Consider the following 14,705-nt stretch of genomic DNA (forward strand, 5'->3'; position numbering starts at 1 on the left):
ACCGTGTGATCAGAGTTGAAAGACCAACCTGCTTTTGTGGCCCAGTACAACGACAGATGCAGTGGGGATAGCACTGAGCACTCAGCATGCGACAGCTGGCTTTAGTTCTTTCTTCTGGAGGAGGTAAACTGTCCTGATTGTTTAACAGTCATAGGCATTCAGATGCTATACTGAGAAAAGCCATGGAAATGGCTGTAAATAAATATTAATATTCACGCCGTATGAGAGGCCAGGGCTCGGCTAGAACATTATCAACATCCCTTGCCACTGCATAGTGCTTTTCATACGCAAGGATCCCACGTTGTTTTTCAGATTATAGGCAAAGGATCACTTCCCCACCACTGAAATTCAACCAGTTCTGGGCTGGAATCCAGCAATCAGTCGATGCCAATAACACACTGCCCATCAGTTTGTGAAAGGGGAATAAGGGACATCATAGCCAATTGAAACCGCCAGGTCAATTTTTAGGGATGAAGACTAGAATTACCTGAGTTGGCACTCAGCCAGGATGACAGGAGTGACACCGTGTAAAAAGAGTCAGGAGAACTTTGAACGACCTCAAGCATAAGGACCACAATTTCATGTGTAGAATGAAAGGTGGCACCTCTGACAACACACTGGGAGCACCATGCTGGAAATTCCTGGCCCAACAGAACCCCACCACCACTTCTTGTACCTGGATTTTCCTTGGTGCTCTCCTAACCCATCATAATGACAAGAGAACCACAAGTGGCAAAACGGAACTGGGCATCAAGAGGTCCTGAATTGCAATCCCGGCTCTGCTACTGACTCACTGGGTGACTGTGGGCAAGTCAAGTTACATTTCTGCCTCAGTGTGCCCATCTGTAAAATGGGGATGATGATAATCCAGCTACCTGATGGGTGCTGTGAGGATTCATTAGTCAATGTCCATGTGGTACTTTGAACATCTAAAGGACAAAGTATTATCTGCAATGGGAAACTCATTATCGTTGTTAAAGGAGGGTGGAAACAGATTTCCAGGTTCCTGCACAAAGTTTAACATGCCACTATAGTTATTACTTATTTTTTCTATTATGGTAGCTCCCAGGAGCCCCAGTTGTGGATCAGGACTCTATTGGGTTACGTGTTATACAAACACAGAACAAAAAGAACTCCACACAGCACCATCCTCCGGGAAAACTCCTTTCTAGGAGTTAATGCTGTCCCTTTCCAGCTCTGTGCCACCTGCCCACTGCAGAGGGGTTAGGAACAGGTCGGGAAAGCAATGTAGACAGTGGGGAACAGCACATAGGAGTCAGTCCTCACCCTGGATGTCCCCGCAGTCTGAAGGTTTTCCAAGTGGATCTCAGTTCATCTTGTGATGGCGGGGCACAGGCTCCAGGGACCTAAACACCACTGCTCCCAGAGGAGACGATACTCAGACTCCAGCCCAACCCAACAACCACCAAAGTCAACAGGATTCTTTCCATTAACTTCACTGGCAGTTGGGGTGGGCCCTTTGTGACCAGAAACTGCCCCTTGTATCCAGTGGGACAGTCTGCAGACTGGGAGAATTTGTCCCCATATAGAAGAAAAACAATGCCCTACCTGACCCCAGGGTACTGCAGTTCATTAAATCTGAAAGGGCTTTAAAACATCCCATTCACTAGTATATGTGGGTTTGTTGACATTCAACATTTTGCACTGATTGGAGAGTAAAGCCAAACTGGTTGGCATTGCTCTTTTTCCTCAATTTCATGTCCTGGTCTTCCTTCGCAACCACGGTATTACAGCTCGTCGGAAACCGGAATTTCTGTCCTGCGGGAAAGTCCAACAGTTCAAAATTTATATTTGTTCAAAATTGGAACAAAAAAGTCAACATTTCTCACGGAACAGAAACACCAAAAAACTGCAGTCTGGGCCCAATCAAATCAGTTCAGTTTGGTAATGTTGAAACATTATGGTACGAAACAGTATATTATAGCATATTCAATAAAACTGAAATTAAGATATTATCAAAGTTGAAATGAAATAAAATGGAATGATACAGCTGAAACAAAATGTTTTTTATATTATCAAAACACAAACGTCAAAATGATTTGTTTCAACACTTTTCCATCAATAATGTCATTGAAAATCAATCAACATGTTCCCACAAAATCGTTCAATGTCAATGAAGCTGCCTTTTCCAATGAACAACTGTTCTGCTGAACGGTTTTCCACTAGCTCTCCCCAGTGATGTGGGGTTTGACTGTCCCACACTGCAGAGGAATATCTTTAAACATTACAAACAAAATCCTTCTTATTGAAATGAAGGAAAAAAACAAACCGTATCACAAAGAGCCAAACTGAAATCCCAGCGTAAGCAAAACTCTCATTGAAATCAAACCCTTCGGCCCACCAGACCCTTTCCCACGTACTTGCCCCAACAAAGCCTTTGATGAACGGTGTCTGCATGGAGGAACTCCCCTGAGCTTGAAATCAATGGATGTTTTGATTGACTGGAAAGACTGGACAATTTGGTCCAGGTACTTTTCTGTTCATTATTAGATTAGTGTAACAACCATTAAAAAACCTCAAACCAGCTAACCTTGGAATCCAAACCACGCGACGGTGCCTCTTTACAACCAACAGACTTTCAATGTGGTAAAAGTTTTAGCTAGCCTTGGTGTTTATTCATCAATAATACTCCTCCTGGGGGAATTAATCCATCGAAAACCTTTGTCGTTCCCTTTAAGTCTAAAATGGAGTAAGTAGCATTATGAGTTAGCCCAGAATGAAGCTCTGTGGCTCTTGTTATGGAGGACCTGAGACACAGCCCCGCTGAAGCTCTTCAGCCAGAATTCCAGCTGGACATTTTCCACCATGCAGTTTCCTGCCTGGTTTTGTGTGGTGCACACAGCCAGCCCAAATATGGCCTTTCAGATTTGGGTTCTATCCAAGCAAAGCCCCATTTTACTTCAATAGGTGAACAGCATGTGGGTCAAGCTAGAACGCATGCCACTTCCTTAAACCAGACAGAACCTCTCCTGCTTCCTAGAGACCATTATAGGAACTTAACGATTCAGGAAGAAAATAAACCAAAAACACTGAAGCTATGAAATAATGAAATACCACAAGCTTTTGCTACAATTAGAAGAGGAGGAACTTGGATTTTAAGCACCTGAATTTTAACATTGCAAATAGGCTTTATAAAATGTTTCCCCCCACCGATTAGGAAGATCAAAAGATCTAAGAAAGCAAGAAACCCTTGAATCCTACACAGTGTAAATCTCATTTAAATATCCCTGCTGCAGTGAACTGGTCTATATATAAAGAGACTGGGGCAGAGGTTAGAAACAAAACACATTGTGTTTGAAGAAACATTGGAAGAATGTGTTTGTATTAATGATGAAATTAGAAAAACCCTTTAAAAACTGAAATCCTTTATTACCAGGTGTTATACTTAACTGAAATTGCTGCTGGAGGCAAGTATTTAAAAGGCATATGCCGTGGAGGGAGTTAAAGCAAGTAGTTCTTCAGCATGTTTTTTTTTAAGGTTTTAAAGAGCAGATTAGACAAACACCTGTCACGGATGGTCTAGCTAATTCTTAGTCCTGCCTCAGTGCAGGGGACTGGACTAGATGACCTCTCACGGTCCTTTCCAGTCCTACAATTCTATGATTTCTATGATTCTGTGGGCCCTGATTCATGAAATTTCCATCAAAATCAATGGGAAGATTCCCCCCAGACTTCAGTGGGAGTTAGATCAGGCCCATCACACTGAAAATTCAGCCTGATCATTCAGATCCTGAGTTACAGTCTAGAGCTGGGCACATAAAGATGCAGATAATAGGCCGCATAAGATCTGCAGAGTTCTACAATGCTGCCAGCAGTTTCCCCTTTCCCTACTTTCACGTGGATGTGCGGACCTTCACATCTCAGTACAGCATCAAAAACACCTAAACAACAAATCAATGCCGAATGAATTCAGCCTCTCTCCGGCTTCCAAAGCATCCCACAGGGTGAAGTGGGGAATTTTCTTTTTGCAGTGTCCTAGGCTGTATTACTAAACCAGTAACAAGATTTGTAGAATGCGGGAGATTGGGGGAACTTTAGATGGTATCATTGCAACAGATGGTGCTGCACAGGAACATTATTTTATGAACTTCTCCACAAAGAAAAGAAAGCAATGACCTCGGCAGGAACAAAAATATGTATCTTTCTTCTTGCAGAATCACACAGGTGATGAAACAGAAACACTAAGAATAATTAAGACCCCAGATCCTGCAGAGCTTACTTGCATGAGGAGACCCCACTGAAGCCAATAGACTTACTCATAAGAATAAGGACTCCTCACAAGAGTCAGGCTTGCAGGATCAGGTCCCTCAGTTTACACACTGTATGAAATCTCTGCATAGCTACTGAATTTCCCTGAAGGCAGATTAGCACCAAGAGGGCTGGAAACAACTGGGATATCTGGGGTAAGGAAGCTAGTGAACATAGCAGTAAACTGCAAGAGCCGAATCCTGCAGCCCTTACTCTCATAAATAGTCTCACTGATTTACTTTGGGCTCCTTATATGAGAAAGTGCTACAGGGTTGGCCCCAGGAATGTAACTACAGCTGCAACCTAATCCACTTCCCCTTCCATAATAAAGGTACTTAATGAGAATTTGCAAAGATTTATGACCATAACAATCACCCCTTCTCCTCTTACCCCCTTTCAGCATGCAAACAGTTTGGGTTACTCCGATATTCTCAAGGGAAAGAAAAGTGTAATTAGTAGCTAAGAAGTGTTAATGTGTACATGAGAGAGAGACTGGAGAACATTTTTATTCTCAGGTTTTCTCATCGCTTGTTCCCTCTTCTGAGCACTTTGGAAAGAAACTAACTACTCCCATATGCCTGATTTCTTATTATGCTTCAAAAGATATGGGGATGAAATCCTGGCTCTAGTGAAGTAAATAGGAGTTTTGTCGCTGTCTCAATGGAGCCAGGTTTCTAACCAGGGACCAAAGACTCAATACAATTACTCACAAAAGTCCCCCCAAAGGCAGCAGCACTACTGATACTACTATGTATGGGATATCTGTGTAAGTAAGAGTTTGCAAGATCAAAGATAGCACCAGCTACTTATTAAAAATGGAGGCAAGTGTATCACTGTTATGCTGGCTTCGTGCATGCCTTTAAAATGTGCCACTCAGGGTATGTCTATGCAGCAGCTGGGAATTGACCAATGCAGCGATGTGGACACAGCCTCCAGAGTATACGCAGCTATCTCCATAGTGAAGACATACCCTCAGGCTAGCTGTCTGAATACAATCCTGCCCAGCCCCCAAGGTACATTCTCGGGTGGTTAGCTCAAGCTGCCACCCATGTCATTGCGACCACACTGCTATTTTTAAGGCACTAGCTTCAGCAGAGCTAGCGTGTGCACGTCTACCCAAGTTGGAAATTACACGGCCCTGCTGCTGTGTAGATGTACCCTCAGTCTTTTCTGCAGGAAAATGGGCTTAATCCTCTCCCATGACAGCCACATGGCGTTTCAGCACTGATTTCCATGAGTCTGGGCCTTGGGAGTTTTGCCTAGGAAGTCTTTGATGTACAGAGCCAGATTCTCAATACTGCTCTGAACCCACAAACAGGGTTGATTCTTCAAGAGAGGTCCACTCCAATTTAGGCAGCCAGACGTGAGGCCACGCTTCTGAAAGAGCTCCCAGCCCCGCACCGAAAGCCTGGTTGTAAGGGTCACGGTGGGAGTTATTGGCTGCAGGGCACTTAAAAACATCTGACTGCTTATTCTGGTGCCTAAATGGGAACTGGGCCCTTTTGAAAACCTGGCCCTGTCACAGACCTCCTCCTGCTCAAAACGATGAGTTATCCTAAATGCCTAGAAATTAAAGGAACCCCGTATATTTTCAGCCTCCCCACAGGCAAGAAATCAAAGACGATATTTATTTGAAAATAGCAGAACAAAACAGAACAAAACCCCTTTGGTTTATCCCTAAAAAATTATCCACCAAAATAAGTTTGGGTCCCACTGGGTGCTGGGTATGTGGAATCGATGTTGCTTTTTTAATCTTCCCCATGTGTACACACTAGATGGCGCTCTACATCATGTAGTGAAGAGAGGTGAAAAAAGCTAGCTCCCAAGCAATCTCAGATTGTGCAGACATAAGAAACAAGGCTATGGAGCGGATTGTGATAGAAGGGACTTGTCTCTTTCAGCTTTCTCTGAGGACTTGTCTATTCATTCTCTTAACTAATCAGCCTTTGCCCTGATCAAGACATTCCACGCAGATAACATTGTGAACAGGGGCCAAGGTCACCAGCCTACTCCGGTGATGCAAAGCAGCCACAAATCTGGTTTAACTGGACAGTCAGAGCGGGTTTATGGCTGCTTTGTATCTTAAGAGTGGCGCAAAGCAGCTGGAACATACAGGTGAATCTGGCCCTGTAAAGGACATGGAGCCCTGCACCATGTGCGAGGTAATCCCTTTTGCACAGCTCTCCTGCCCCAACCCCGTGCCCGCAGGCCCACTGCCAGAGGACGCGCCACAGGTACAGCAGCACGTGTAGGGTTTACCTCACAGTGAAGGTGTTTTGCCCACAGATAAATATCACGCTAACCTGATGGTCAGTTTGTAACAGGAACTCCAATTACCAGATTACCTATTTTAGGTATGTCTATGACCTGCCCCCATTACCACAGTATCTGAGCACCTCACAATCTTTAGGTGTTTATCCTCATAATACCCCTGTGAGACAAGGCAGGCCTATTATCCCCACGGTACAGGTGGGAAACTGAGGCACGGAACAGCTAAGCGACTTGCCCAAGGTCAAACAGGAAGTCTGTGGTAGAGCAGGGAACTGAACCTGGTCCCCTGAGACCAGGCAAGCACCTGAAGCACTGAACAACATTTCCCCTCTCTGACTCCATTCATCATCTTATGCTGCATTTGATGATGCCAGCTTCCATCACCCACTAGTAAAATTTTCAAACAAGCTCCTTTGTGCTGTCCCCCAGGCTGCCCCCCAGGGCTAGGGAGGAGCTCCCTTTAAATAGCCGCAAAGCAACCTTACTAACCTCCTTCAGACGTCTCCTCAAAACTCTCCTTTGCCACGAGGCCTACACAAATCTCTACAAGTTAGGCAGCTGGTGTGCTTGGACCACTGCCCATCATACTGGCCAACACTGTCTCACTGCACTCCCCCGTCTGTCTGAGTAGTTGTCTCTTGTCTTGTATTGTAAGCTCTTTGGGGCAGGGACCGTTTTTTTGTTCTGTTTATATGATGGGTCTATGACTGGGGTTTGTAGGCCCTACTGCAATACAAATACATAATTCAGGACTCCCATTCTCTCCCATGGTCTTCCTTACACAGCCTAAGCTCACTATAAGCAGGTTGCAAAGTCACTATAAGCAGGATGCAACACTGTTATCAATTCAAGTGTGTTTGGGAGAAGCAGAGTTCATAGAACAAGGCGCCTCCCGCAAAAACATTTAAAGCTCTGGCTTCATGTAAACGAGCTTTCCTGAACTCCAGCCTCCCCAACACAAACCGTCTCTTGGAATAGAAAAACCAGCCAAAAAATAATGACTCCGTCCTTGAACACAAGGATTGGGAAGCTTAAATCTGCTTTAACGGCAAAACTTCCGACAACGAGCACACACTGGGGGGGTATATAAACCAGGAATTAAAAAACCAAAAGAATTAAGATCAAGCGAATGCCTGAATATAATTATCTGCCCGCAGAGAATACAAACAATATAAAGGCTCACAGTTCCAGTATTGTGGGGGCCACATCAACATCTAGAAACCAAAGACTCTCTCAACCAAGCTGCATGACGGAGGGGAAAAAAATCTCACTTACCCTGAGGAAATTTGTACGGTACATAAAGTCTCCCCTACCAGGCACAGAGTTATGACTGAGGACAGTTGTGGCTCACAATTGCTAAAGCATCTCCCCTTAGAGAGAAGAGGGTTTTTGGTGTTTACATCAAGTAGTTTGCTCTGCAGTACTTTACTCATGATGGTTGGGCCATCTGGGCTGCTTGCAGTTCTCATTCATTGCGCTAGTTCTTTTTAAAACATTCCCCCCTGTGCACGCATAACCCTACCCAAAATGCATGCTCTCTTCTGGTCTCTCACCGAGTGGCAAATGACTCCCACTCCGCTCCTCTGAACTATGCTGTCCAGATGAGCTCTGGCCATACGACCTCGCAATAGTGGCTGACCTCCAGAGTCCCGGAGGCTCTGATTTCATTTCAGGCTCTTTGTGTGAATCGAGGCTTGAGGCACAGGGGCTGGGAAACTCACTGCACAAGAAGGTCCTTTACAGCTGCTCCCAGCTGCTACGAACTTGCTTTTCCTGCCATTCTTTTCAGGAACTGAACAACTCCCAGCTCACTTTGACCCTCATGCATTACTGGTTGCCTTGAAAAAAACCAAGAGGATATTCATACAAGGACACGGAACTTCCTAGGTCTAGAGGCATCAGGGAGGAAACTCCCAGCCTGACAGAGAAACCTTGAATAATCTTTCATCTCTTGCAGAATGCTGTAGCCTAATGACATTAGCTCAGCTTTTCTCTAGTGCAACTGGCAGCAGCATTACAAAGGCAGGGAGATTAAAACATATGAAATAAACGTTCCTTGTGTGACTGACAGCATAATGACATTCCAGCGGGCGACTGAATCGGTGCACGGCTAACAAAGGATCAGAGAGAAACAGTGAGGCTCACAATACCATCAACAAACACGTATTTTTCTTTCAGACATTTCTTACTCGATTGAATTAACCCCATAGACTTGAAGTTTTCCCCAGGCTGCATACAGTCATGTGCCGGGTAGAGGGGATGGTAGCTCAGCTCTATTAAAACACAGGCTCACCTGCTATTGAACTCTGTCAACTCAATAGACTTGTTCAGGACCAGAGCAGAGATTTCTGTGTTTTAAAGTCAATGAGACCATTGTGGGCTGTTTCCCCTCCTTCCTTCCCTTATGAACTAAGTACTCGCAAAACTGAAATGGAGAAAGCTGTTGTAAGCACTGAACTTCCCTTGATATTCAAACCTCATGCAAATGCCCATGTAAGTGTCACACCTCCCAAATAAAATCACCAAGATTGTTTTTAAATAAACCTCACTGTAGGTGAGCTGCCTTTTAAACAGATGCAACGCAGTCTAAGAGGAGAGGTGATTATTCCACTTGATTTAACATACAGCATTTTAGATCAGTCTCACTTATTGTCTGGAACCACAGTAGGTGTTGAGACTTTCACTTATTAGCACAGAGCTTTGCTACAAGTTCTTTGCCGTAGGAGTCTGCTATCCTACAGGTATTATAATTTAATTCATCGGTTAAAAAAAAGAGTCTGATCTTGCTGTACTTCTGTTATCGGCCTCTCCAAACACTTATGTCCCGATTAAAAGGATCTCATGATAGCATGCACCAGCTACTAAAGCTCATCTTTTATTCCAAATAGATATTCTCCCTTTATCTCCTCTGTGATCAACATTGCTTCTCTCTTCTCAGCCTGTGAGGGGCACTGTGGTGACAATATACAGTCCAATTTGAATGATCTCTTAAGAATCCAAACACATCAACTTCATGAAACATGTAAAATCCACTGATCCCCTCTATCTTCCCTTAAGTCTGCTATTTAGCTGCTGCTGTTAATAAACATCTATGAATATTAGTATCTAAAGGCTTTTCCATTTCAGTGTAAAGATCCTGGCCCTTTTTGTTACTTTTTAGATAAAGCATTCAGGGCCCATGGAGGTTCCCTAAGGCCACAGAAAGTGAACTAAAATGTTTATATCCTGTAATGATGCTGTTTAGTCTGCCTGCTCGAAAATAAAAATAAATCTGAAACCTAAGATGGTGATTCCAAAGACAAGCAATCAAGAGATACTAGCAAACATATGGTGATATTCCCAGTATTCTGTTCTACTCAAAGATCATGACAAATGCACGTAAAGATTTTTTTAAATAATGTTTTAAAACAGAGCCATTTAAGTGATTACCAACTTTCTGATCCTGCAGCTCTGAGATTCCTGGAACTACATGTTAGTAAGGATTACTCACATGAATAACGGTTGCAGGATTGGGTCCCTAGTCATGAATAGCCCCATACAAAGAACTCACTGTACTTCAATCTCCACAGAGCTAATAGCAAACCAGTGAAACTCAACACATCAAACAGCAAACAAACTGAAGCAATTAATGTAAACGCTCCAGTATCAAATGGTAAAACACGGTGATTACATGAAGAGCCTGAAGGGGAACTACTCACATGAGCAAGAGCTACCAGATCAAGCCCAAACTCTTTGAAAATTAAACCCCCGACGCTAAGAAATCTATTGTGCAATAATGTATGTCACTGGCATATGGTCAGATTCTGTATTCCTTGCTCAGGCAAGATTTCCAGGATTAGGCCAACCCACAGTGCCATCTCCTCTGCAATGAATCAAGGAACCCATTGTCAAAGAAACAGATTTCCTGAATTACCAACCATAAATAATGGCAGACCCTCTCCCAAAGCCATGTGTTTATTTTTCAAAGTCAAGAGTTGATTAAAGTTCTTGAGGTTTTCAGATTTGTTTTTAATATTTCCTTTCTGATAGAGGGTCAGTCCATGGAAAATTGGATAAGCGCACACTAAAAATATCATTCTGTAGACAGCTTCAGCCCTCACAAGAGGAAATCTTTAGTCTCAGAAAAAACACACCCTGCAATCTGAGAAAATAAGGTGCATTCTATCCTGTGCAATATATGGAAGTACAGTGGTCTCTTCCCTTTGCAAAAAATACATTGCACAAACGCTTGGGCTAGACTCTGACTTTCCGTATGATGATACTGCTGATTTCAGTATAGTCATCACAATTTTAACCAAATACCACCTTCCACTAAAATATTAGTAAGAGTTAAATGACAATTAGATACAAGTTTTAGAGTGACTTCAAGTCCCTTCTTTTTTGCTTGTTTGCCGGATGCAAAACCCCAATATTTCTATTGTGCAAAAGAAGGACAACCTATTCTTAGATCCAACAAGTCATTTTCATATGAACTTGCCAGAGGACACAACTTTATTAACTTTAAATTACTACGACACATCAGAAAAAAAATCTAACTAATAACATGAGGAGTATTGCCCTATGGCTTTAATTTCTGTTTTCACATTGTCAAGGGCTCCCACTTACTTTCTTTTCCAGCAAATGAAAAATTAATTACTTTAACAGAAAGCTAAAACAAAGACACTTTAACAACATTTGCTTTCTTTCCTGACTTTGTTCATGGCTATTTATGGATAATTACTACCACTGACATTTTTATTATTATCAGACTGCCCAAAATTATGAGTGAAACTTATAACTTTCCTCATACTTAAATGGAGGAAATATATTTTAAAGACTAGATGCTTAGGGGTTGTTTATTTGCTTGATTTTGTAATACCTGATAACATATGTATTTCTACACTGTCAGTTGCTCACTTTAAAATACAGTCTTATCTCATTTTCACAGGGATTACTACCTGATTTTACAAATACAACAGCAAATTTAAGGGAACTCTGAGGCTTTCCTCTGCATGACATTTTTCTTTCTTAAAAAGAAAGATGAGCCAGGCAGTTTACAAAAAATAAAAATCGAACAAAGACAGGGCTCTGGAGCATATTGCTAAGTTTTCATCTACTTTCATCCACAAGCAGTTTATTTTTCCTACAATGAGACTTCTTTAAAAAACAAAAAGTTCAGTTTTCTTGCAACAAGTCTTTTTTTAAAGATCATCTAAAGCAATGTTCGTATCAGGATGGTGTCTAAAATTATCAGCCAAATTTCCACTGAAAATAGTGATTTAGGCCCTGATCCTGCAAACTTGTTCAATTTTACACACTTGAGTGATCCCATGGTGTGTGTGATGTTAAGTACATGGAAGTTGCAAACACACACAAAAAAATCAAGTGAAATGCTGAGTTAAGTCTTTTAGATCATCACAGCAGAAAAACACAACTGATAGTACCTTGAGCCAGACTTTCAAAATATAGTTTGCTATCAACTTATGCCTGGTCTACACTACAGAGCTAGGTTGACATCAACCTAACCCTGTAAGCATCTACACTAAAATGTAGCTCTCTCCGACGGAACTCACCCACTATACCGACTTAATAACTCCATCTTTGCGAGCGGCGTAGCATTTACGTTAATGTAATTAGGTCAACGCAGTGTCAGTGTAGACACTGACTGCACTGCTTACATTGACTGCTGCTGCCTTTCAGAAACTGTCCCACAATGCCCCACTCCGGCAGTTAAATCGATGCAAGAGCTCCTGGTGAAGACGCACACTGAGGGCACAGGGAGAGTAGTGTGTACATGTAAAACTGATTCAATTACTGCAGTGGCTGTACCTGGTCGTAACTTAGGTCAGCTTAGTTTTGTAGTGTAGACTGCCCTTAGCCTTCAAAATATACCTTAAAAACACCCAACAATTTCCTAAACATCCTGACATGGTACTTCCCTTCCTTAATGAGGAGGAGGAGGGGGTATGAATACCTATTGCTTTTTTGTTTGTTTTAATCACTAAAGAAGCCTTACAAAGAAAATGAGCCAGTCACTAAATAAATCACATGCTATAGGTGGTTGAAAACTTTGGAGCCCAGTTCAAGAGCTGATTGTCCCTGAGAGGAACCCTCCTTATAAAATGACTTTTGCTATGGACTCCCCACACTGGGCTCCCCCTGCACTGATGGGGTTAGGATGAGTCCTGTTCCCCTCTTCTCTCCCCCACCCCGTTTCCCCTTCACTGATGCAACTGTGGACAAATGAGACATTGCTGATCATGTTGCATGACCTGATCCTGGCAGGCATTTGGGAAGGGATGTGGGGAAAGCTATGGAGGTTGGAGAGGCAGAAGAAACTTTGAGGATCAGGGCTGGGAAGGGCTTTGGGAATCAGGGCTGGAGGGAGCACTATCAGCTGAGGAGTGTCTTTGTGGATCAGGGTTGGACTGGGGATTATAGGGTGTCTTCAGGGATCAGGGCTGGTGGGCTGGAGGGGTGAGGGAGCCATAGGGATCAGGGGCAAGGGGGTGTCTGGGGATCAGGGCTATGGGGAGTATGAGGATCAGGGCTATGGGGATCAAGGGCTGGGAGGGCCTATGGGGTTCGGGGCTGTGAGGGCCTTTGAGAGTCAGGGCTGAGGTGTGTTCGGGGCTAGGAGCTATGGGGATCAGGGCTACGGGGTGTCTTTGGGGATCAGGGCTAGGGGCTATGAGGATCAGGGTTATGGGGGGTCTTTGGGGATCAAGGCTGGGGGCTCTCAGGGGTCTTTGGGGATCAGGGCTGAGGTGTGTTTGGGGCTAGGGGCTATGGGGATCGGGGCTGGGAGCTATGGAGATCAGGGCTATGGGGTATCTTTGGGCATCAGGGCTGGGGGCTCTGAGGGGTCTTTGGGGATCAGGGCTATGGGGTTTCTTTGGGGATCAGGGCTGGAGCAGGGAACCTCTCTAACTCCCCCGCCCAGCCCCGGACGAAGCGCGAGGGCAGCGGCTCCCGCCCCAGTCCCGTACCTGTACCAGGCGAAGCCCCGCTCGTAGCCGCGGTCGAAGAAGTGGGGCTCGGCCCCCGCTGCCCGCACGTCGGGGTGCACCCGCAGGAACTCCAGCAGCGCCCGCGTGCCGCCCTTCTTGACGCCCACGATGATGGCCTGCGGCAGCCGCTTGCTGCCCTCGCCCAGCAGCAGGGCCAGCGTGCCCGGGGGCTCCCCGCCGCCGCCCGACCCCGCGCCCCGGCCGGGCGCGTCGGGCCGCCGGCGCTGCTGCTTCGGCCGCTTCCTCCGGGCCGCCGGCGGCCAGCTGGCCAGCGAGGGGGACCCCGGCTCCAGCGGCCCGCCGCCGCCCGCCGCCTGCTCCGGGGCGGCCGCCAGCAGGGGCCCGGGCAGGCTGGGGCAGCGCTCGGCCAGGCAGTAGAAGACGTAGAGGGACATGAGCAGGGACATGAGCATCAGCAGGAACTTCTTGAAGACGCTGCGGGGCAGAGGCTCGGGGCAGGCGGCGGGGGCAGGCGGCCCGTTCCCTGCCATGCTAGCCCGAGGCATCTGCCCGGCCCCCCGGCCATGCTAGGCAGGTGCCATGCCCCCCGCCCCCGGAGTCAGCAGCCAGCGGGGGGGCGCAGGGCTGCCCCGGGCCGCATGGTCACTGAGCTGGAGCTGGGAGGGGGCTCGCGTTGTGTCCCCCGTTTCCCGCCCACCCCCGGTCTCTTAAGGGCGACGCTTCAGGGGGGCATCATCGGCAGGCGGCTCCTGCCAACCTCCCCGCAGGAGGGGAAGCCCCGACGCGAACAGATCCCGTCTCCCAGGGGAGGGCGAGTCGCTAACGGAGTCCCTGAGCGCAGGTCCCGGTCCCACCTATCGCCGGCCCCCGCCCGGCCAGTCCCCTGGCAGTGGGGTGGGGATGTCACAGTCTGCACGACTGAAGCAGCGGCTCGCCACAGCCCCACCACCCGCTGCGCACCCCCGGCAGGGGAGAATCGCTGCGAGCCAACGGGACAGAGCCGCTCCCGGCTTCGCCTCCCTCCTCCGGCTGCAGCCTCTGGCTCCGCTCTGTTGCCACCTGGGCTGACGAGACCTGCCCGGGGGGGGGGGAGCGCTCCGGGGCCTGCTGTCACCGCCCCTCTAGCCTCCAGCTGCTGCCACACGTGGAGCCGGAGCAAAACTTCTCCGAAGGCAGCGAGCGGGGCGCGCCCCTGAGCGAGGGGAATGCGGCGCG

General features: G+C 46.2%; 1 protein-coding gene across 1 annotated transcript in view; it reads right to left on the bottom strand.

Annotated features, from left to right (window-relative positions):
- Positions 1 to 14,496, bottom strand: part of LOC140897657 (heparan sulfate glucosamine 3-O-sulfotransferase 3A1) — an 82,685-nt gene extending 68,189 nt beyond the window's left edge. Inside the window, exon 1 of the mRNA XM_073310555.2 lies at positions 13,509 to 14,496. Within this exon, the coding sequence (XP_073166656.1) occupies positions 13,509 to 14,035 (527 nt within the window). The 5' untranslated portion in view covers positions 14,036 to 14,496. The remainder of the gene's footprint in view (positions 1 to 13,508) is intronic.
- Between the last annotated feature and the right edge of the window lie 209 nt (positions 14,497 to 14,705).

This window comes from Lepidochelys kempii, chromosome 14 (assembly GCF_965140285.1).
Source record: "Lepidochelys kempii isolate rLepKem1 chromosome 14, rLepKem1.hap1, whole genome shotgun sequence".
Classification (NCBI taxonomy): domain Eukaryota; kingdom Metazoa; phylum Chordata; order Testudines; family Cheloniidae; genus Lepidochelys; species Lepidochelys kempii.